This window comes from Augochlora pura, chromosome 9 (genome assembly GCF_028453695.1).
Source record: "Augochlora pura isolate Apur16 chromosome 9, APUR_v2.2.1, whole genome shotgun sequence".
NCBI classification, from domain to species: domain Eukaryota; kingdom Metazoa; phylum Arthropoda; class Insecta; order Hymenoptera; family Halictidae; genus Augochlora; species Augochlora pura.
This window is the reverse complement of record NC_135780.1, coordinates 11,698,975-11,722,659: the sequence shown is the minus strand read 5'-3', so window position 1 is coordinate 11,722,659 and position 23,685 is coordinate 11,698,975. Positions and strand designations below refer to the sequence as shown.

At 49.3% G+C, this 23,685-nt stretch overlaps 1 protein-coding gene across 1 annotated transcript; it reads left to right on the top strand.

The window, feature by feature from the left end:
- The first annotated feature begins 7,175 nt into the window (after nt 1-7,175).
- LOC144475142 (uncharacterized) lies at nt 7,176-22,975 on the top strand. The gene is made up of 18 exons (XM_078190720.1): nt 7,176-7,298; nt 7,531-7,591; nt 10,575-10,757; nt 10,836-11,095; nt 11,154-11,408; nt 11,583-11,768; nt 11,962-12,227; nt 12,301-12,767; nt 12,951-13,073; nt 13,144-13,885; nt 14,031-14,225; nt 14,297-14,377; nt 14,523-14,600; nt 14,673-15,177; nt 18,285-19,601; nt 21,089-21,257; nt 21,761-21,880; nt 22,516-22,975. Exons 1-18 carry the CDS (start codon nt 7,176-7,178, stop codon nt 22,965-22,967), a joined length of 5,583 nt encoding a protein of 1,860 aa, XP_078046846.1. The 3' UTR covers nt 22,968-22,975.
- Nucleotides 22,976-23,685: the final 710 nt, after the last annotated feature.

Sequence of the window (23,685 nt, the reverse complement as noted above, 5' to 3'; positions counted from 1 at the left end):
ACGATAAACGCCGATAAAAGGTAGGCAGGCGGCAGGCAGGTACTTGAATGGATCGGATCTTGCGAAATTCTTCTGGGTCGTTGATCGATTCCACTTTCTCCGCGTGTCGGTCGAACACGCGCGTGCTCGAGCGCGTATGCGTACAGGCCCCAGCCAGCCCAAGCGGGTGTCCACCGAGGAGAGAGAGAGAGAGAGAGAGAACGAGAGGGAATTCTGCTCCGGGCATGATTCTGGTCCCGACGTCGCGTCGTCTTTTCGTAGCTTCGAAACTGGAACCGGCTGTATCTCGTTCGAGGGCGCGATCTGCATGCGTATCGAATACCTGAGAACGATTGTCGGCTTCCTGGCTTCGCTGCGGCGATGGAGGAGGAGGAGGAGGAAATCTACCGGTTATTCGAGACACGCCGAGCCCTGTCTCGATCAAGCAAACATGGAGCGAACGTGTGTGTGGAGCAATTCGAGATTGCAAAACTGTGAGCCGAGGCCGACGTACGTCGGTTTGACTCTGCGACCGTCCAGTCCCACGATTCCTCCCCTAAAATCTAATCGCTTCAGCCTTTTTCGATGTTAACCCCTTGTTAGAGAGTATCGGGTTAGCCTCGCGAGTGGTCTACCTTGAGTAGTATTCTTCTGTCACCAACAGTTTTATATTAGAGTAATGATCAAGGACGAAGAATTTCCAATCACTGTAGCCGCGAGAAAGATCACAGGAGTGTTCTGAGATCATGTCATCTGGCATTTTGGATCTTAATCTCGAAGCAATGATTCGTTTCAGCCATGTTTCGCCGAAGTCCGGCCCTTTCAATCTCATTCTCAAGACGATCCCTCCAAGTTACTTTCTACCGGCCAAAGAGAGCTTACGCCATAAAGGCGGATGACCCGATACGGCGACGAAACTTTCCTTAGAATTATGGCCTTGCCGAGTTAATATCGACGTGATGTATGGGCGTGATATTTGATGGAAAGTTCGGGGAAGGTATCCAATGAACCGAGCGATAACTTCGGACACTTGACAAAAAGACAGCCTACAACAGGTTCGATAGCTTTCAGCGATCGACAAGTGTTCCGGCGACTTCGAGCGTTCGCGCGATTGGAAATTTTAGCGCCGCCGGGCGATTTTTGAAGGATCGATCGGAAATTGTTGTGCAACGTTCGACGAAAACGGCAAAGAGATTCGCGAGGCTTTCCTGCGAGCTCTTCAACCGGCTTTCACGAATATCGACGAGCTGCTCTCTCGACGATTACCGAGAGTGGTTTCCCGGTACGAGTCGGACTTCTGGAACGGACTAGGAAAATGATTGTCAAAACCTCGACGACCTTCGAGGTCCGACCTTCGTCGCTGGAACGAGGTGTTCCGGAGGAATGCGCGGGAGAAAAAGAAAGCTTCGCTACGAGAGGAGAGCGAAGAGAAGAAGGCGGCCGATGAAAACGAGAGAAGAGGAGTTCAGCGAAAAAAACCGCTGGATCGAGTAGGGAAGGTCAGCCGGTGACCTTTCCTTCGAGACACGCGGGCCGATCCTTCCACCGTCGCCCGTTTAATCGATGATCGCGATCCTCCATTTGCAATTTGCCTGCTACGACAATAAGCTCTCGCATAAATTAAACTCCATTTAATTGCTGCAAGAGCGAGGCTTGTTAAAATCTCCTCGAAAGCAAATCCTTCTGCTCTCGATGACTGAAATAATATTGGCGCTAATAGTCGGCAATAGTCGAGAGAGTCAACAGAGATATTGTTTGCTCGCCGGTTTCGGCGAGCTGTTTGCTTTCTTCGTTGCACAGCTTGGAATTTCTCTGGTTGAGTCACCGCCAGGACCTTTAGACTCGCGGCCAGGATCTGCATTCTCGGAGGCAGAGATCCGTTGATCTTGCTTTCGCGACCTCTCCGGCGTTTCTAATCTCCGCGAGAATTCCACTCGCGATAGTACAAATCGAGAGACATTAAAACGAGGACCACAACGAGTTGTTATCTAGTCGGGAAGTTGAGGAACTTATTTTCAATGTCCGTTTGAATTTCACTCGAACGAGTTTCGAATAAATTGCAAAGAGAGGAGAATCTTTCTCTGAGAGAAAAGAATGAAGTATGGAGCGAAAGGGCCATTATCTTCGGACGGTTGTGGTCCGTCGAGATTCCCCCCCGGCAATTAGGGACGACAAAGGATATTTCATTAGCGGCGTGACCGTTCCATTAGTTTCCTGGTAAACGGAGCGAAAGAAAAAAAGAGAGAGACAGAAAGAGGGAGAGAAAGAGAGAGAGGCAGGGACGGAGAGCAACCGGTGCACACAGCCTCGAAGCAAATTCCGCGGAAAGTAAAAGTGACCGAGCCACGGTAGATTTATCCGACGGCGACGGATCGAGGTGATTTTACTTTCGATCCCGCGGCTCGTTTCGCCGGGATGCGAATTTATTCGCCCGCTCCCTCGATCGCTGGATTACCATTCGAAATCGATCGTCGTTATGATAATTAATCGGCCGATGTCGCTCTTTGATTCAATCGATCCATTCGAAGCGTATCTCGTTACTCGAATTCCCTGGGCGGTCCACGTAAATTCCGAGGCTGCAGTTCTTCAGGCCTCGAACCCAGACCGCTCCCAAATCACCCCGTTCACCTTAACTCGACCTGCTGCCGGATCCAAGTCCTCCAAGGTCAAGCCGCCGCGCACCGTCCACTTTTTCTTCCCGTTCTGTTTCACTCGCCGAAAACAACGCGGACAGGTTCTTCTCGAGGTCCGATTTTTCCCTCGGAATCGCGGTAAACCACTCCGCGACCATAATAATAGTAATCCGAAGGCATCGAGGAACTCGTTAAGCTCGCGTTAATCGTCCGTCTTCTCTTCCCACGGTCGTTTTTATCATTTAACGTTCATTCACCATCCCCTTCTCTCTTTCCGTTCCTATTAACGTTGCCAAGCTGGTCTGTCATTAAAATCTCGAAATCGGGCTAATAACAGCTTGCGACTGTAGTTTGTCCCTTGCACCGGCTATTTAGAAAGACAAGTAAATATGCCGGTGCATGCAACGACAGAATGCTGTCATCGTTATCGCGCCGGCGAAGGTGTCTTGACGATCAACGGTGCAGTCATCAAGCAACGGTATCGTATCGCGAAGGCATCCTTATCCGCAGCGAACCGTTCAATCGACGCCGACGCGTACAACGTGCAACGGAGCAACGCGTAACGCGCGACTCGAATGCAAACAAGCTCGAAACGATCGGCCGGCAGCGATTGCGCAACCGATCTCATTCTCGTGTAACGTTGCCGACGTCCCGTAATCACCGCCCTTCATATGTAGATCCCGCGTCATCGATGCATTCCGATCTCCTTGCACGCTTCTCGACATGTTAGCTCTATCTGAAAACAAAAAATGCAATAAATTCTCTCGAATTGTTTCTCAGACCTTTATTATAACATTCTTTATAACCGCCGATTGTTAACAACTATAAAAACAAGCCGTGAGGCTCGAGTAATCAGACCTCCTCTTCGAAAAGTGTCCATTTTTATTTACAAGCCGAAGGACAGTTTTGGAAAAAAGTTACTGTACTTTAGACGACGTTGTCGCAGCGAGCGGAGCCATACCGTCCATTACTTTAGGTACTATTGCTTCTAGGACGATTCCACGTCGAGATTTACGATCGGCACTACGCCCGGCATTTATTGCGGGCGTTGAGTCCCCGGCCCAACCATAAAACGCACTATGAACGTGTTTGCCCGACGAGCAATGCCCGAACAACGTTTCGCGGAACTTTCGCGGCCGAGTTCATTGAATTCTCGTTGCCGAACGATTTATCGAAGAGCTATACAAACTTTATAACGGATTCGCCCACGAGGATCTAACAATTACGGCACGTTTGTAGTAACAATAAAATAAATCGAATTAAAATAAAATTTTCAAGATTTACGATACGATATATCGGAAAATATATAAGACGTAAACGTTCTTGTGTAAAACAATAAAATGTAATATATCTACGCTTCGTTCTCGTCGTCTATCGTTGCTCAAAGAGGATAATTCTGAAACGGGGGAGCAAAGAATAATCGTCGGCCGGCTCGGGTCTGCGACACCTGTCGTAAAACAAGCGATATCTAATGAAATTTAAAGGCTCGACGGGTTACGCCGCTTTCTCGCGTCGCGGAACGGGATTCTGATAGAAGGAATCGGTCGGGAACGCGTGTGGAGTCGCTCGAAAAATTTCCCCCCGGACCCTTCTAAATGTCAAATCACTTTCTACCGGGGCCGGCAGGCTTCGGTCTGTGAGATCACAGCGGTTTGTAACGCGGTTATAACGCGCGAAAAACCACCTGCTCGACGGGCCAGTTCCTTTCGGACAGTTTCGTAACCGGAACGGAAAGCGTCTGGACGCAACCCGTCACGGAATCCCGTCGCGACTGCTTCCAGGAAACATATTATCCAATTCCTTCCCCTGAGTGTAAATCAGCGAGACAACTTCTAATCGCCGGACTGCGCCGTCTGGCCGGTTGTACATTTTTACAAAACGATCTGCGTCAATAAAAATCGAGCAGACGGTCGCGCGCTGCTAATAACGTACTGCTGTCTACCGACTATTGCCGCGACTGTAATATTGATGCTAATTGCACCGTTTCTTGCTGCAATGTTCCGTAAAATCCAGTATTAGAAAAGAAGCTTTACTTTCGTCCGAGAGTCAAAGTTCCTTGCTACGCTATTCCGTCAACCGCGAAATGGGAAAACAAGCTGCCTTCTGCATCATTCCGCAAAAACCAGAATGGAAAATTTTTAATTTCATTTGATCCGTAACTCCAAGTTTCTCCAGAAAACAGAAGATCCTGTGGACAAAAAAGAGACAAGTTAGAATAATGAGTCGTCGATCGTAAATTGGGAAGATTAACAATGAATTACATTACTCGCAAGGTTGCTGCTTTAAAGGAAGAACAGTTTACATATTAATTAAAGATCTCATCGAGACCAGCTCGATTCTGGTGGAAGAAGAAACAAGATCCCGAAGGCGGACATTAATACCACCAGCTACAGAATGTAAAACGATAGGACTGGCGAGGAATTACGTTAAAAGCGACTAGTTGCGCGGGCGAAAGGGAAACGCGGGAAAACCAGTAGATTCCGAAGCGGTGCGGAGAGCCGCGGCGCAACAAACGGCCGTGGAATGCGCTATACGCGATCCTAGATAATCTAGCCTAATCTACAGCCTCCCTCTAAGCACCAGCTAATTGTTTCGGCGCACAGGAACGCCGTTACGCCGTAACGTAACGCGAACGTAACTCGCGCTCGTCGGCCGAAACGCGCGAGAAAGTCGCCGCGCGCCTTCTTTCTTCTTGCTTTCTCTTTACGCGTTCGCGGGTTGCATAACCAGAGGAGGGGCCCCCATCGGGTGTCACGGGCTCGATTCGCCTTCGCGCATCATCCGCGGGATCCTCGGCCCGATCGGATCGGGGTCCACTCTAGATCGCAATCAGTCCGGTACACCGGCGTCGGCGATCGTTCCGCTCACCTGACCGATCGGATCTATTTTTTCCGGGCAGCGCAATCGCCTTGGAATGCTTCCTGAACGCTTTCCAAGGTCTATCGAAAGTTTCGGGTGGATGGAAATATTTTAGAGGCTGCGAGCTTAGAGCAAGGTCCACGTAAATTGGACCGTGAAAGATGATTAATGACTGCGATGGAAAGTGGAGAAATGCGTAGATTTATTATTGCTATTATTATTAATCATTTACGGGCAAATGTTAGGGATCGGGACGACGATGTACTCGATGCCATAAACGTAGTGAGCCAGAAAAGTAAATAAAATAAAAGATCAAGCCATTAATGACATCAAACGCAAATCAGATGTCAAGTATGACGTGTTTGAAGAGGATGATGTTCAAACATTGTGGAGAGAGTGCTAGGACTTTCGAAACCGTTGAATTCCAACAAATAGGTTAAATACAAAGATCAATCCAACAAACAGTTTTCTATTTCGCTCTTGATTTTGTCTTTTCTAATCGTTGTTGTTTTCAACGAGCTGTGAATCGTGTCAGTTAACGAAGACACCTCATAAAGAGAGAACATAGCTCATACCTTTCTTTAATTAATAAAAGTTCTAATTGAACGTGCAAATCGAGAAAAGTATTAAAGTTATTCCCATAACTACATACAATTCTAACAGAAACAATTTTTCGAAACCGCGAAGAGGTCGCAAGAGCTGCAGAAAACGGTGAAAATTGTTCAGTGGAGTCAAGGTTGGATTAAACGGTTGCATTTCAAGATGCACAGTCTACTTATCGTACGGTTCCGTAACCCGATTTCTATTCTCACTGATACTGTGTTTCTAATAGAGTACATTTTCTCTCGAACTCATTGGCTAATGATCGTCAGCGGTATCGTAAATCTAAAATAATGATCAACGAACGAATAGATTGAATTCTGGAATGATTTCTCTTAGGTTTTCCTCGCTGCTGTTTCGCAATTCGTTTCTGTTATCACCGTAGCGTTTTACAATATCGTCGAAGGCACGCATATTAATTAGGTACCGATAGACGTATTTTCGATCGGCAGGAAAGTCGAACGAGGTCGACCGACGGAAATCCACGCAATTGTCCTCGACCGGTCGTTTCCGAGCGGCGGGATTTCGAAAGAGGATCGCGGCTAATCGTATTCTCCTCTGAGAACCCGCCTATGCAAATCCATATCGAGCCGACTCTGTTGAAAGTGGGATCGGTCCGCGGACGCTAATTAGTCGAGATCGGGAGAGCCGACCGTAGAAAGCGGTCTGCCGAAATGGTCACCTAAACCCGATTCCAACCTGTAGCTTCCCCTATTTATTTATTTATTCAGCAATCCATCGTTCCTTAATTACGTACTACTTCCCATAAATCTTGGGCTCTAAACTCTAAAGATACCGATATTTTCAGAACGGTTGTAAACCTTTTTATTCTTCTTAAAATCGTGCAATAGGATTGTTGGAAGTCTCCAGAATCCTTTCCATAAAATTACCAGCGTATCCTGCGGAGGTGCCTCTTCGAAAGGAATAACAATCATCAGGAAATCTCGGCGCTGCGCCAGCGATAACGTTGTCCTTGATTGCGACAACGAGAGAGAAATCACTGGAAACAGAAAGTAACGAGAGCTCAAGGGTAATGGCGATCGTTGAACGCGACATGCTACGCAGCCGCGAGAAAAACCCTCGAGGAAAAAGTAAACAGAAATAATGGCGTGCAGACGATGGAAGAGAGTGCAGACAACGGCCACGGAAGCCTCGAACAATTTGAAACGTGAGCCGTTCGTGGCTACTTACGATCATAATTGCGAGCCTGTTGCTGCTCGTGACTCGGTTACGAAAGCGTAGGGTAGATATTCAGGCTGAACCGTTTGTTTGTACAATTCTTATGTAGGATTGGCTTTTACTTTCGAGCTAGACCGCCCGGACTTTCCTTTCTCTGGCGGTATTATGCCAGTTTTCGTGGAAAAATTCTTTCTTTCCGTGCTATAACCGCAGGAAACAGCTATCCTCTCCTTCGAACGTGTCTGTGTGTATCGCTGACAGGGTTGCTTTTTCGTTTCAGGGGTGCCAAACGGTGTCGCTGCTGCTCGCCCTGAGCATTATGCTCGCGTCGATACACCAAGGTGAGTATCTTGACACTAAAAATGGATAACGAATAAATAACAAAATTAATCAATCTAGAGCTTAGTATTGCGACATCGGAGTCTCGAACGTTCAACGGTCCGAGGATCGAATTCGTTCGTTCTTTACGCAATTCCTACGCGAACTATTAATCGAGACGTGCACGCTATTATTTGCAGAGACCTATTGCTATTTGTTAACTAGCTCGGGTACAATCGTAACTTATTCCCAGGCGCGAAAATTATTCGCGGTTTAAGTTAGTAGAAGTAGGACTGAACTAGATACATGTACAAGGAAAAATATCGTTATTCAGCAAACAGATTAACCGCGTTGGCGAAAGAGACAGTGAAGGAAAAGGAGAAAGAGAGCGAAGAGTGCAGAGGCGCAAGGTTAGCGCCGCGAAAGAATGGCCCATTTATTCTGTGACCGAGTCTCTCGGCGTCCTCCGTAATTTCTCTAGCATGCATACGATGTATGCGGTGCACGTGAGGACCGGCGATGCACGCACAGATGCACTTATCACTGCGTGTTGCGTTCCAATCAGTGAAACGTGCGCGCGTGCGCTCACGTTCCCAGTGAAAACAGAACATTGCAAAGATCTTCGAAAGCACCGAAGCGAAGGTGCGAGCCTTTCGATTAGATTCCGGTCAAATCGGGGTCTCGTGGGGCCCGAGGAGATTCAGAAGGTCCAGTGATCCGAGGGGCAGCGGAAGGGGGCTACGGAACCATCGACAGTAATATCGTAAGCGTGGAAAGGCTCGCGATCGTGCGAGGTTTAAGGCGATCGTTCCCGCCACGTTTCTATCTCCGCATCTCGTAATCGATACTGTAACCGTTTCCGGGATCTGAAAAAAACCGCCATAATTGACGCAATCCGTCGGCGAACTAAAGGTGAGATCGTGATCTACGAGCGGGAACGCCCTTCCAGCGGAAAGAATTTTCTTGTAGATCGTTTCGCTCTCCCGCGATCGACGGTTCCCATGGATCAGGGTCATTTTGCGCGGAATACGGTGACTCCTGAAAACATTTGAGACTAGTGAAACAGCTTTCAGTTCCAGGATCCTAATAAAATCAGGGAGACATGATAGGTCCGTGTAAAAATTAGTTTGAAAATCTGAGAAAAATGTTCAGTGGAAATGAAGGTTGAAATCATCCTAGTAGATTAGAGTGAATTTCTGCGACCTCGTGAAACGTTCTGGGTCCAGGAGATGCTAAAAATAGGTCGCTATTTTAGCAATTTTAGAGTACAGGAAGGAAAGATTAATAATAGACTGTGGCAAAGAATGAGATCGTTTTTATAGATCAAGGTCAACTCGTGCGACTGCGTGGAATTCCAGCAGAACCGGAGACAAATTTAGGATAAAAATTGGAAATAGATCACTAGATCCGACTAGTTACGTGTAAGCAAATTTAGAATCCAGAAAGTGTTGGTGCAATTAATGAATTAGAAACAGTAATGAAAGGAAGGGACTAGGTGTCGAGGTAATTAAACGATAATTCTAGGTTTTCAGGAAACGACGCGCCTCTTACCGATATTATCTTCGTCGTTATGCGCCGCCTTTAGCTGCATTAGGGTCGGTGCAACGCGAAAATATGCGGTGAAAGAGAATCGTCGCACCTTTGCTAGTTGTTCCACGTCGAATCGTCGCTCGCACGCGGAGACCATGCGCTCGGGTCATTCATGCCACCCGTGGAAACAGTGCGGCGAAACGAGCCTTCGTTTTTCCGCGGGAAAATCGAAGTGTGCTTTCTAAGCAATTATGAAACTTCTTTCGTGACTCGAGGCCGATCTACAACAGCATTGCCGGTCATGGAAGCGAATCGACGGAGACTAATGAAAGGATAAGAGTCATTTTAATTGACTTGCCGTGCGTCGCGAGTCCGCTTGCACACTTCACGGGTGTTTGGATGCCTTTCGATCACCTGGCTCATTCATCCGAGACCTGGCAACAGATGTTACAAAATTGTTAGACTAACGAAGACATGGTGCATGAAAAAAATACCATAAAATTGGACGAAACGGTGAATTTACACGAAAGCGTGAAGCAATTTTTTTATTATTATTGTTATTATTATTATTATTTATTAATAAACAGGCTAGAATTTAAATAGGTAAATTTTAACCAATCGACGATTGATTAAAAAATATAAAAATATATATCAATCTATGAAAATAAAACGCTATTGTCGATCGAGTAATCGTTGATCGGTTTCTACGTGGGTGGTCTGGATCGCGACCGATCTTAATTCCAAACTTGATTTTCGCATTGTGTCTCACGTCGACCTCGATTCGCTCGATCATCGGTGAAAGCACGCAGGGTGACTCCTCGCGATCGAAAGCGATCGTGTGGAGACCCACGCGCTAAAATAAAAGAGAAACCTGCACTGCACTCGCGTTAGTGCGGCACGCGTGCTAATTGCTCGCTAGTCGTTGCAACAGAGAATTCGGATCTCGGAAGAACAATCGACTCGGGACACAGCCCGACCGAGATTTATTCCCTCGCGATAGATAGGAGAAAATGTTACCTGCCGACAAGAAAATTGCGAGCGATCGATCGCCGAGCCTTTAAGGAGAGGAAATTCGTGGGAAAGTTCAAGGAACGGGTTTCAGTTTCTCCGAGGGCGACAGGTGGTAGATCGATCGATCCGCCGCAGAGTGGTTTGGCAAGCAGCGTTCCACGGCCAAAATTATATTCCTTAAAACAGTATTGAAAATCATTAAAAAAATATGTTTTGCTGTAAACTGAAAAATTGTTAGATCAAAATATAGCAAATGCCACGTATTTCTGACTTGATAATATTCTAGCTGGTTCCGAAATAAATTCAACAACCTATTAAACAATAAGCCTTGAAGCAACGCTAAAATAATTTTAGCCACAGTAAAAGAATACTCTGGCCGCTGTGCGCTGGGTCGTGACCGCCTATTTTAGCGATACGCTCTCGCGAGATCGCAGCTAAGGTTTACGCAATAAAATCGGGTTGCAGGCGACGCCGATCGCAAGATCGTCTGCTACTACACGAACTGGTCGATCTACAGGCCGGGCACGGCCAAGTTCTCGCCGCAGAACATCAACCCGTACCTCTGCACCCACCTGATCTACGCATTCGGTGGGTTCACCAAGGACAACGCTCTAAAGCCGTTCGACAAGTATCAGGACATCGAGAAAGGTAGAGAGTTCTCTGGTCCGCGACCTTGAACTGGACAAAGTGACTGTCCGACGTTCAACCGTGCCGCGAATGTTCAAGGTGGCTACGCCAAGTTCACCGGATTGAAGACCTACAACAAGAACCTGAAGACCTTGCTGGCGATCGGCGGTTGGAACGAGGGATCCAGCCGATTTTCGCCGATGGTCGCCGACTCGGACCGTCGCCGGGAGTTCGTCAAGAACTCCGTCAAGTTCCTCAGGAAGAACCACTTCGACGGGTTGGACCTCGACTGGGAGTACCCAGCCTTCAGAGACGGCGGGAAGCCGAGGGACAGAGACAACTATGCCAGCCTGGTGCAGGTATGCCCTCGCGAGGGAAGTTTACCGATTCGAATGTCGAACGGTGTTTTCATTGAAGGAACTCAGGGAGGAGTTCGAGAAGGAGTCCTCGAAGACCGGCCGGCCGAGGCTATTACTCTCTCTGGCCATGCCGGCGGGCATCGAGTACATCGATAAAGGCTACGACGTGCCCAAGTTGAACGAGTACCTGGACTTCATCAACCTGCTTTCCTACGACTATCATTCGTCGTACGAGCCCGCTGTCAACCACCATTCCCCGCTGTATCCATTGGAAGAGGACAACGAGTACAACTATGACAGCGAGTTGACGATTGTAAGTCTGCCTAAAAGGATCAGATCGACTGTAAATAATTTATTTCTTTATTCCTAACTAATTGTTTAATTCAGATTATTATATTACCACGTATTGACGCCTAATGTTTTATTGGATTTTTTGATAATTTTATGAATGTCTGGATTAATTCACCATTGATCGACGAATTTCTAGGATTACACGATCAATTACCTAATGCAAAAGGGAGCCTCACCAGAGAAAATCATCCTCGGGATTCCGACGTACGGTAGATCGTACACGTTGTTCAATCAGGACGCGACGGACTTGGGTTCGCCAGCCGATGGTCCTGGAGTCGAAGGCGACGCCACTCGGGAGAAGGGCTACCTCGCTTACTACGAGGTCAGGACTAGTTTTCCTATCGTTCCACCGTGCAGAATTTAGTCCCAAAAAACTGGCTAAAAAACGATTTAAAAGATCTTAAAATATAAATTTATGTTGTTACAAACAAAAGTAAAACAATTTTGGCCAGCTTTCATAAACGAATGTACCATGTTGTCGATGCAATTTCTTCAACGTCGCTATCACTCCTCAGATCTGCGACAGCCTGTCGCGTTCAGACGATTGGGAGGTGGTGCAGCCGAACCCGAAAGCGATGGGCCCGTACGCGTTCAAGGAGGACCAGTGGGTCGGCTACGACGACGAGGACATCGTGAAGTTGAAGGCCAAATACGCAAACGACAAGAACCTTGGCGGCATCATGTTCTGGACGATAGACAACGACGACTTCCGGGGCAAGTGCCACGAACGTCCTTACCCGTTAATAGAGGCTGCCAAGGAGGCCCTGCTGACTGATTCCACGTGAGAATCCGACTCTTTGGTTTCGCTGTTCTTAGTAACAACCTTGCTAAATCTTTCTTCTCGTTCGAATCAGGAACGCGGTGCAGAAGTCGAAGCCGATAGATAGTCGTAAGAAGCCACGGCTCCCGACGGTGCAGAGCAATTCCGTGGCCAGACGGCAAGGCGCCAATGCTAGAAGAAGTACCACGACATCAGCGCCAGTCTCGAAGAAACGAATCTCTCCGCCGAGGCCAAAGTTTAGGACATACGCTAGATCGAAGACGAGCAAAGAAGAGGAGGAAGATCAGGAGGTGGACAGGCGGTCTTACAGCCAATCCTCGGAGGAGGAGGACGACTCCGACGGGGGTAACGTGGTTAAGACGGCGGAGAAAAACGACAGGTCGAGAGAGAAGACGAAGAGCAGGCCGAAGACTCGAAGTTCAAGCCGGAATCGCAGGAAACAGAATCGTCACAAAGAGGAGAAGGACGACTCGGAGGAGGCGCCTATCAGCAACAAGCTCACCACCCCTGAGCCCCCGACCACGCCTGATCCTGGCAGCGGTAAGTGATATAGATATCGATATTGATATGATAAATGCATAAGTGAAACTATTCAAAAAAGTACTAAATGTAGGATGGTATTGCGAGGAAAACTACGATTTTGTAACGGTGATTAACAATTAAAAAAATACGTTCAGTTGGATTGGCAAATTCATTAATTAGCTCGCTGACGAATTAAAACAGATTTCAAGTGCGAGGACGAAGGATTCTTCCCGCATCCGCGAGATTGCAAGAAGTACTTCTGGTGCCTGGACAGCGGACCGGGTGGCCTTGGCGTGGTCGCGCATCAGTTCACCTGTCCTTCGGGTGAGTTCGACCTCCGCTTTCTACGTAATCGATCGAGACTGATCGCGGCGGTCTGACCGCGTTCGAGCAGGACTAGTGTTCAACAAGGCCGCGGATTCCTGCGACTACCCACGGAACGTGATCTGTCCTAAGTCGAAGACATCGCAGACTGCGGCTTCGACAACTAGGGCGCCGATCACGGCAGCCACGAGCCGCACCACTTATCTCTATAGCACGACGAGAAAGCCGACCACCGAGAAACCTGAGGAGGAGGAGTACGACGACGATTACGAGGACGAGGACGAGCTCGAGGAAGAAGAACAGGTGGAAGAGAAGAAAGAGCCTAGCACGACCACCACTCCGAAGACGCTGCACTACAAGACCATCACCAGGAACAAGCCGACAACTACCACGACGACCACTACGACAACCGCAACGCCTCAAGGCGCTAGGAAGTTCGCGAGCAGCGAAGAGTCGGTCAAGATCCTTGGCACCGAGGATGAGGAGGACCCTAAAGTGATCAAGGAGCTGATTAAGCTTATCAAGAAAGCAGGTGGTATCGAGGAACTGGAGAAGCAATTGTACCTACAAGGCAAAGGTACAGGCGAGACGAGCGCAGACGTCGAGCAGGCCACTCCGGCTACCATCAGCCGCAGCCTCTACGAAAGGGTGCTGAGTCGGCAGAGCGCTAAGGTCAGCAGTAGAACCAGTGGAGCCACGAGTTATGCGAACGGACCAGGCGGGGCACAATTCGAGGGCTTGGATGAAGTTCCGGAAGTGAGGAGCTTGAGAAGGTCACAGAAGCCTCAGTACGTAACCATCGAGAGGCCTAGGTGAGCTCCATCTTAGTTATGATAATAATTAGACTGCGGATATTTATCTGAAATTAATTAGTGGTTGGCACTTAATCTATTAACCCGTTTATCAATTAAATAAATGAATAGACTAACCATGCTAACGACCCGCTTTCTGGAATAGACTTTCGACGAAGGAACCACCGGTCGAAGAAGACGAAGAAGACGCAGATAACGATGAACTCGAGGAAGACATTGCAGACGTGGCGTCCTCCGAGGAACGGACCGTCAGCAATCCATTCCTGACCAGCTCAATCCAAAGGGCGACTCCAAATTACATCAACATCAGACGCGCGCGTCCCTCGACTACGACGTCCAGGTGAGCAAACTTTTCAAGATAGAATAAGCCAAGAACGAAGGTTCAGGGCTCAAAGTTCGTGTCGCTTTTAGAAATGAGAATGACGTAGTGGCGAAAGACGAGGAAGAAGAGGAATCGCCCGTCCGTTCTAGACGTCCCACGACCCCTTCAAGGTATGTATGAACAGGAAGAAATACCCTGAAGAATTGAAAATTAAGTTAGTAATTGAGCCAAAACTAAGCTGGAAACTAAGCTACAAAATTTTAAGTAACTATTTACTTACTGCAAATGTACATACAAGTAAATGAAAAATTACAGGAGCACCGAGAGCATCTCGTCGGAGGAAAAGGGGGAAGACTCCCGCTCGAGCGAGGATAACCCAACCACCAAGTCAAGGTTCTGAAAGGCACACTACCTCGTTCACGTTGAACTTCTCGGGTACTAACGACAAAACGAAACGTTTTACAGGTACGTCAGCATTCAGAGGTTCCGTAGCACGACCTCGAGACCAGTGGCGGAGGTGTCGGAGTCCTCGACAAGCCCGGACCCGGTGACGCAAGCGGTTCCAATCGAGAGAGAAGAGAAGGTGCCAACGAGTACCACCGCCGCGTCGACGAGCAGCTCTTCGACGACGATAGCCACCACCGCGTCAAGCAACGTAGTCGTGGACGAAGACACAGAGAGATCGACGACGAAAACGAGTGTCGAGCCGACGAGCAGCTCGACGACGGAGGCCGTGCGACTGGTCGAAGAGTCTGCGACAGAGATATTGCTGACCACTGCTCCGGCTGGGCTGTCGTCGACGGTGTCTCAGACGTCGTCATCGACGCTGCCATCAACGCTGCCGTCGACAGTGACAATTCCAAGCTCGAGGAGCAGCGCCGCGACGGTGGCCCAACCGAGGCCATTCGGGCACAGCAGGCGCACCAGACCGACCACGGAGTCGCCGACCACCCCGTTGCCGGGGTCAAAGGTGAGTATATCCACGCGAAACCCCGCGCGCCCGGCCTTTCTGGCGGGAAGAGGTCGCTCGAGGTCGAAGCAGGAGAACACCGGTCGCGTCGAACCGGTCGTCGAAAGCGAGAGTCCTCGGGGGACCGGCGAGGACGTAGGTAGACCCGGCCGGTCGAGGCAAAGGGGCACGAGCAGGTACACGCCGCCCACGTTCAAGTCCAAGGCCGAGGAGCCGTCCAACTCGTTGGTCAAGGAACGAGGGCGAGCCACGAACATTGAGAGCACGCCGGAACCCTCCAGGCGAAGATTGAGGAGGCCCACATCGCGGGCGGTCACCGAGCACACGAAGGGCAACGAGCTCGAGGACAGTCCCGTCATTAGGATCACGCAGGCTACGCCGAAGAAGATCCCCTCTAGATCGAGGAGCGTGACGAAGCAGGAGGAGGAGGAGGACAAAGTGACGAACATAAGAGTGTTCAAGAAACCAGCCGCGAGCAGGGATGTCTACGCCAGGACTAGGTACACCAGGAAGAGGAACCAAGAAGATGTTGCAAAGACGACCAGCACGGAAGTCTTAACCAGTTCCACTACCCCGAAGATCGAAGAGGAGGTTGCCAAAGACGTGACCACAGAGGAGCCCCAAGCTTCCACGAGTGTTCCTTCGGAGGACGTTGCTACGACCATCGAAACCAACACCGTTGAATCAATCCCAACTACAGAATCGATAGTAGAGAACGAAGTGGTCACTGCTACCGAGAGCCAATTTCAAGTTCCAACTACAGTCAAGGTCTTTAATACGGACGTCGTCCAGATCGTGTTCAAGAACGCGAGCCAAGAGCTCGCGAGTAACACGTTGCCGAGGAGAAGGAAGGTTCTGCTGAGAAAGAGACCGGTGACTTCGACCACAGCGTCGCATGAGGAGGAGGAAGAGCAGCCGCTACCGCGGAGAAGAAAGGTGATCAGACGTCTTCGGGTTCATCAGAACGCGACCACCCCTGCGGACGTCGTTTCGACCGAGGACAACGATCGAATAGTTCTCAGGTTCACGACGCCCAAAGAAGTTGATACGACAACAGGAGGGGGTGCCGAAGAGAGCACCTCCACGGAAACTCTTTCCGCGTCGACGACACAGACCGCGGAGACGATAGACTACACTCTTGACTATACGAACTTCGAGACCCCGACCGCGGGGACCTCGATCGACGAGGACTTCGAAGACCCTGATGTTGCCACGATGGCTTCGACCCTGGTCGACAATTTCACTGTTCCCACCACCGAGGGAGAGTCTCTCACCGAGGAGTCGACGACGTCGCCGACCACCTTCCTGATCAGATTCACGGACACGAATAATGGTCTGGACGAAACGACAGCGAGCGATCAGCCCGAGGCTGCGCCGACGGTGGCATTGACCACGACCTCGCTGGGCCCACAGAGCAGTCGACGCCTGGAATCTTACAACAGGACCTACTACCAGGACTCTAGATTCGTCAGGAAGAAATTCGTGCGCAGGAGACCGGTCGACTCCTCGGAGAACGTCAGCACCGCGAGGAGAGTGTCTTCGACGACAGAGATAAGTAACCCTGAAGTGTCAAAGCGTCGAAAGAGTCTGTTCATCCGTCGCAGACCCGTTTCCTCGACGACCGCTCGGACCACTCAGGTGGTAGAGGAACAACCGGAAGAGGAAACGGACCTGGCGTTGGAGGAGGAGGACGTGTCTTTGGAGGCGACTCCGAGGACGAACCGAGCAAACGTTCGGCCCATTTTCGATATTAATTTGCAAAGCCACGGCGAGTCGAACGAGTTCTGGAGTCGATTCACCACCCCCTCGCAATCGTCGAGCCACCTGACGCCGTTTACACAGGAGATAGTGCTCGAAGACGAAGCTCTTCCGACCGGGAGCGAGGAGGTCTACCGATCCACGCCCAGCAACAACCGCAAGCCAGATTCCCGACCCAGGTACAGAGTACCAGAGTCTTTGAGAAGGACCGTGAGCACAGAGGGGTCCTACCTCGCTGACTCTTCACCGGAGGAGTCTGAGGAGAGTAACAACTCGAAGCTGGGATACCAGAACTACAGGCAGCCAAGAACTCGAGGCCAACTCGACGAGGAAGAGGCAGTGCTAGATGCCACTCAATCGCCCAGCTTCGACTCCTCGGCCCACGTGAGGACCAGGTTCTACGCTCGAAGGCCCAATCTCAGCAGCACCACTACAGAGTCCCCGGTCACTGAGACTCTGATCCCGGCGAAGAAGTTCGACTACGTGGCGGATGCTCATAGAAGGCAGCAATCCTTGCGAACTACCCCGAGAAGCAACAACGAGGATCGGGGGGAGGTGCAGAACCTCGTAGATGCGGACTACACGACCACCCCCTCTTTGCAGCCTCTGGTTACAAGGCTGGTCACTTCCGTCGAAGAGTCAGCCACCACCGAGAGGCAGAAGATCCTCATCAAGACCAAGTACTCGTCTTTAACCTCCACCACGAGGATACCCGTGCAGACCACAGCGTCCACGGTGCCCGACACCCTGGCGAGAACCTCCGCCGATCCTTCCGACGACGAGTCGGCGAACGAAATTCGGCAAAGTCATGTGGAGAGGTCAACGCTACCCATCGAGGGCGAGTTCCTTCACCGAGCCGGCGGCAATCGACTTACTACGGAGTCGCACGAGTCGTCGACCATCGAGATCGAGTCTGTCTTCAGCAACTTGATCGCCGGCAAGGACCAATAAAGTCCTGCCAGACTCACGAGCATCATTCATCCCATCGTTATTAATGTACATACGAGCGCTCATCTTCCTCATCACACCGCAAGATCTTCATCCTCGACTTCCGTTTTATAGAAGATGCCGGCATATTGTCCGAGTTGTATCGATGTATGGGTATATATCGGAGCGACACGGCCGTCTCCATCGTTCACCGATTCGTCGTTCCACGTTTTCGAGAGTTCTAGGAAAGAGGACGCACGCGCCGATAGAGGATCGCCGCCGGCTTTCTCTTATTTTCTCTCTCCGCCTCTTCTCCTCCAGGACGGAGACCGCCGGGGACGGCACTGCAAAGAGAGAGAGAATCAAGGGAATGATCCGGGAGGGTCGCGTGATTAAGCGTGCTGCCTTCTTCTGATTTTCAGGTCGCCAGCTCGGAAGCAATTAGACTGCCGACCCTGAAGGAACTGATCGGTCCTCGGGTCATCGACCGGCCAGACAATGCCTCGCCCGTGCACTTGAGCTTGTTCGACAGAGAGACGAACCTCGCTCTCGATGGAAACGATACACGCGACCTTCCTCGAGAGGTCCAAACGCCCCAAGACCCGGGCTACGATAGAGACGGCTGGATATTGGCCAAGACGAAACAGGGCGAGCTGGACCCGATCGAGGACAAGGTGCGTTTGTATTACGACGAGGAGAATAGCGCGGACGACGAGGAGTCCTCTCTGGCCAGCAAGAAGAGGATCGACCGCGAAGACTCAACTACCACCACCACCACTACCACCACCACGATTAGGCCGACCACCATGCGCGGCGCCCCTTTTATCCCTGTTCCCAAGGACCAGGCCCCGCGCGGCTTCTACGTGACCAAAGGTCAAACCGAAATCAGCGTCACCGAGGCCGATACCTTTGCTACCGAGCCTACCACCTTACCCGTTGAAGAGGACACGAAGAGCACAGACATCGCGACAACCCTGAAGACCGAAACAACTGTGTTGCGTCGTCGAACAACCTCGAAGCCGACTACTCAAAGTCCTACCGACTACACGTCGAAGGAACCAGTCCGAAGCAGGGGTAAACATAGACACAGAGCGAAAACAACAACTAAATCGACCACCGAATCGTCCACGACGTCGGCGACTCCGAAAGCATCGTCCCCGAAGTCGTTCCTTCCGACCCTAGCTATAACATCGACCGTCGAATCAACCATAGATCCTACCACTGTATTCGAGCCAGCTGTCACGTCCGGATCGCTGAACAATCTCTCCTCCACGAGCACCGAACGAGAACAGACTCCCGCCGAAAGTTCCACAATGACGGAAGTCATTGCGACCGAAGCGTCAACAGAGACGCCGCCGGCCACTCTGGAAGATCCCGGAGAGTCTACAACGAAAGAACAGTCGACAGATGCTCAAACTACCTTGGCTATCGCCACAACAATGCCACCAACTACTACGACGAGTACGGAGAAACCTGGTCCGGCATCTCGCGGCAAGCAGAGGTTCAACTCGCAGGAGTTTGGTCGTCGAGGTCACCGAGACAGATCGAAAACACCGATAGAAGAGAACCTGGTGAAGGTGAAGAGGACCCAGCAACGTCGTTTGTACAGAGGCCGTCAGCGGAGACCCCAGGACTCGGTCCCTGAAGAGACCGCCCCCAAGGAATCGAGGAGCGAGTCTTCGAAGAATACTGAAGAACAGGTCGGGGTCGAGGATAGTGTCAGTCGAAGCGTACCTGAGGTCAGTGTATAATTAGTTGGGCGTAGGAGCGAGAAAAAGGGAGATGGATTTTGTAACAAAACCACGTAGAACCTATGGCTAACTTTTGCTCGCCCATTCTTTCCACTTAATCAACCGGAAGCTGGGGCCGTAGCGCAGCACCGTCCACGACCTCGCTATCGCTGATTTAATCGAACATAATCGAACAGACGGAGCACGAGGATTATGCGCATTCATGGCTTTTATTTCGCGGGCATCGCCTAACAATACCAACGGGATATGCGTTCGCCATCTTCGACGACGATTAACCGGAGTGCTCGCGTCGTAATCTCCAGGAAGAATGGTGTATAGCTATGAGAGAAAGGGAAAGAGAGAAAGAGAGAGCGAGCGAGAGAGATTGTTGCACGGAGGAGACTATCGACGGGGACCTGCCTCTCGCCGCCATGCCTGCCTGTATATCTTCATCTACCTGCTGACGTATTATTATTTCTCTCTACTTCTCCGGCCAATTAACACAACTCTTCCTATCGCAAGAGGCGCGTGTCGCACGTTATCGCGCGCCCACCCTAAGCTTGTCATTGTCTCTCTACGCCCTATGTACCGTACTCCCTGTTTGCGTCTGTGATCTTTAACCTGTCTATCGTAAGCGACGAGCTATATAATTCGTGACCGACGAATTAACTCGTCGGTTCACGGGCTCGCGTTTCTCTTTTAAGGTTACTCGGTGTTCGAGTTAGGTAACGCTTAGCAAACAAACTTGTGTCGCTCGCTTCATCTCTAATTAGTATCCTCTGCGCCTAGTCTTCACGCAAAGAAAATGGCGAACCTTTTCGACCAATTTGTTATTTATCTTCCTAGGCATTTGAATGCGCAAAATTATTAATTTTTATTCATCGTCTTTGAAGAAAAAATTGTCCAAGATTCCGTTGAACGTCAAATTGAATCAAGAGGGTCCGCCATTTTGTAACGAAGAACCTAATTCTTCGAACAATGTTCGTAGATCTTGTTTAAAGATTTCGAGAAATGATTCACAAGAAACTTTAATTTCCCGTGTCGTGTATAGATTAATTAAAAGTCAGATAGAACTTTTACCACAGTTTGTTGCTTCTAAAGGGGCCAACGAACACTTTGAAAACGTAATTTTAAACCTCACTGGCGAACGAACGCGTGACGCCACCTATCGAGGGGCGGCCGAACTATTAAGTAACGGCAGGAAGCCCTTTTGAATTCGTACTAATTTGCCGCCAAAATAACGGACGAAGTACCGTATCGAATCTCTTTATTTTACGAAAAGAGGAGAAAGACTGCTCGAATCCTAGAATAAGTATATCTTTGTTGCTTCCGACGTCTCGAACGTTCGTGTTTGCGTCTAATACACTCGAATCTAATGCTATCTCTTATGCTATCAATTGACCGTTACGTTGCAAAGAAAAATAATTTATAAAAGAATCAATTACCATTCTGGCTGTATTGGCACCGAATACAATTTGCATGTGCTCCGCGAACAGGTGAATTCCACCAGGAGCACGGTAGCCTCTCCTCGAACACCAGGAAGCTCGTCGACGAACAGGTTCAGGAAACCAACCGGGTTCACGTCGGCGCCGTCCCGAAATAAGCCGCAAAACACGATCGCCAATCCTCGAAGCAACAGCCCAACGGAAGGAATAGATAAAATCGGTAAGCAAACCAACTTAAAGTCAAGAAAATCCGTGGGCGTTGAGAGAGTTTACTGGAGGAAGCAACGGAATGAACTGCGCAACAATCGCTTTCCTCCTGCGCGAGATGGTTCGTAAAACGTTCAGTTCGAATCCTACAAAACAATCGGAGATATCCTTTAAAGATTAATTTCGCGAGAAATGAAAAATAAGGCAAACGCAATTTTGTACACGCAATTACCAATTATTGTAGAACAATGTCCAAACGTCGCCGAATATCGAATTAACACTAAATACTCTTCTCAACTTTACCCATCGGTATCGCGCGTAAGAAACGAACTGCGCGAAAGAATGCGCACTGGAACTGCGCGACAATCGCCCTCCTTTTCTGCGCGAACTAACGCGCAAAGGGTTTGTCGATTCAAATTCTGTGATACAGAATCTTCCGTTTAGAATGTTTTTCATAGAAATTCTGAGGCACGCGTTCATTAAACAGTTGTAGGATACTATGGTGTATTGTTACAGGTGTCACGGAGAACGTGTCGGAAACGACGAAAACGGAAAAAGATATCGATCAGAGTAGTCGTGCACAGGAGATCGCGGTGACTTTGGCGGAACCACCGCTGCCCCAGACATCAGCCACCGGTACACTGAGCTTGTTAACTACACCGTCAACCGACTTCTTAATCTATCTAGCTAAATGATCATACGTGAAGGCTCATAGATCATACGATGCATAACTTCTCATCGCATTCGCAATCTTCGACTTAAATCGCGCGCCATTCTCTCTGTCACGGCAGTCTGTTATCATCGAAACCTCTCTCTCTCTTTTTCTCTGTCATCGGAACCCTCGACACACAACTGAGGTTCTCATTAAACGATCAACCACTAATCACTTTATCTTCATTCAAAAAGGTACCTAATTCTCGGGAATCTGTCGGGGAGCTAACCTTTGGTCCATCGAGTCGCTGTTTCCATCACATCATCGTCTTTCCTCGATTGTGCCACCTCTATCTAGAACTATCTGTCGCTCTCGCTCTATCTTATGCTCTTTCTCTTTCACTTCAGCTCATTCTCCTTCTTACATCGTGCTGAGTACTAATGCAATACCATAACTCGTGCGCACACATCGATACTATTTTCTTCTGCCGCCGACGTCCTGTCGTCGACCGGCAACTTCGGTTCTTCATGGTGCTAACGCATCATCAGCTAACGGGCCTTCCTCTAGTCTCTTTCTTTCGAGCTCAGAACAGAATAATTGAATCGGGTTCCACGATCAGGTCGACCGTCGTTAAAGGACGCCCTAAGGCGCAGGATAAGCACTACGCTAGCACCTAGAACAGATTCGACGACACCTAGGACCACCGTCAGCTTTGCCGTGACTCTTAAAGACCGACAGAAACCGAAGACGCAGGATAAGCCCAAACAAAATACGACGAGCAGACCTAGACGACCCCAGGTGATCGACTACGATTATTACGAAGACGAGGAGGAGTCAGTGGTCGGCAAGTCTACTTTCAACGGAAAACTGCTCCTTACGAATCAGGGCAGCATTCGGTGCCTGGACCAGGGCAACTTCCCCCATCCCTACTCGTGTAAAAAGTTTATTGTCTGCGCTAGAATGCAAAACGGTCTAGTGGTCGGAGCCGAGTATACCTGTCCTGACAAGCTATCCTATGATCCTGTCGGTGGGATATGCAATTGGTCTGCAGGACTCGGTTGCAAGGAGTAAATGAGTAAACAGAGATTCTTCTTGTTGATCGATAAACCATTGAATATCGCGGTCTCAGACCAGGCATAAGAATAGATCAATCACACAGACTGCTTTATCGACGATAAAAAGCGATTTGTCGCGCCCTCTATAGTCGACAACTAAGAATTCTGAAAGTATCGATTTCTGTCGGCAGTAGCGCTACGGTGTCACGCTGGCCGGTAAGGTTGTGATACGCGAATCGTAATGGCATTAAGTGATTGATCTACTCTCGTACATTGTCCGTGGTGCAATAACATTGAGAAGAGACAGTAACGAAAATGGTAAAAATGGTACGCTTCGAAACGAGCCAGCCATAATCGATGGAAGAGCGGTGATATTATCGTTTAAAAACATCCTCGTGTAAATATTCTCGAGTTATTGTATATACGTAGGCTTAGTCGAGGGACGTGCTCGATCGAGTCTTGAATTCGATTTTTCGAAAAATTACTCCCCCGAGTCTCTCTATGAAGATCGATCGAGATGTTCGCGCACGCTCTAATTTGCGCGTCACGACGAAATTCTTTTTTTCTATTTCGAATAAAAGCATCGTTTAATCACAACAGAATGTCGAATATAGTTTATTCGACCCAAAGTCCTTCGTTGTGACCATCTTTCGCTCCTTCTTCTTTCTCCCTTAAACCACTTTTCCTTTTGGTTTTCTTATTTCTCCTTTTTATTTGTTTTCCTCGTATTTTGA

Coding starts and splice junctions, on each gene's coding strand:
- LOC144475142 (XM_078190720.1), top strand. CDS start 7,176: ATGGCGTGCAGACGATGGAAGAGAGTGCAGACAACGGCCACGGAAGCC. Junction 11,769..11,961: donor GCTACCTCGCTTACTACGAG/GTCAGGACTAGT, acceptor ATCACTCCTCAG/ATCTGCGACAGCCTGTCGCG. Junction 12,228..12,300: donor GCCCTGCTGACTGATTCCAC/GTGAGAATCCGA, acceptor CGTTCGAATCAG/GAACGCGGTGCAGAAGTCGA.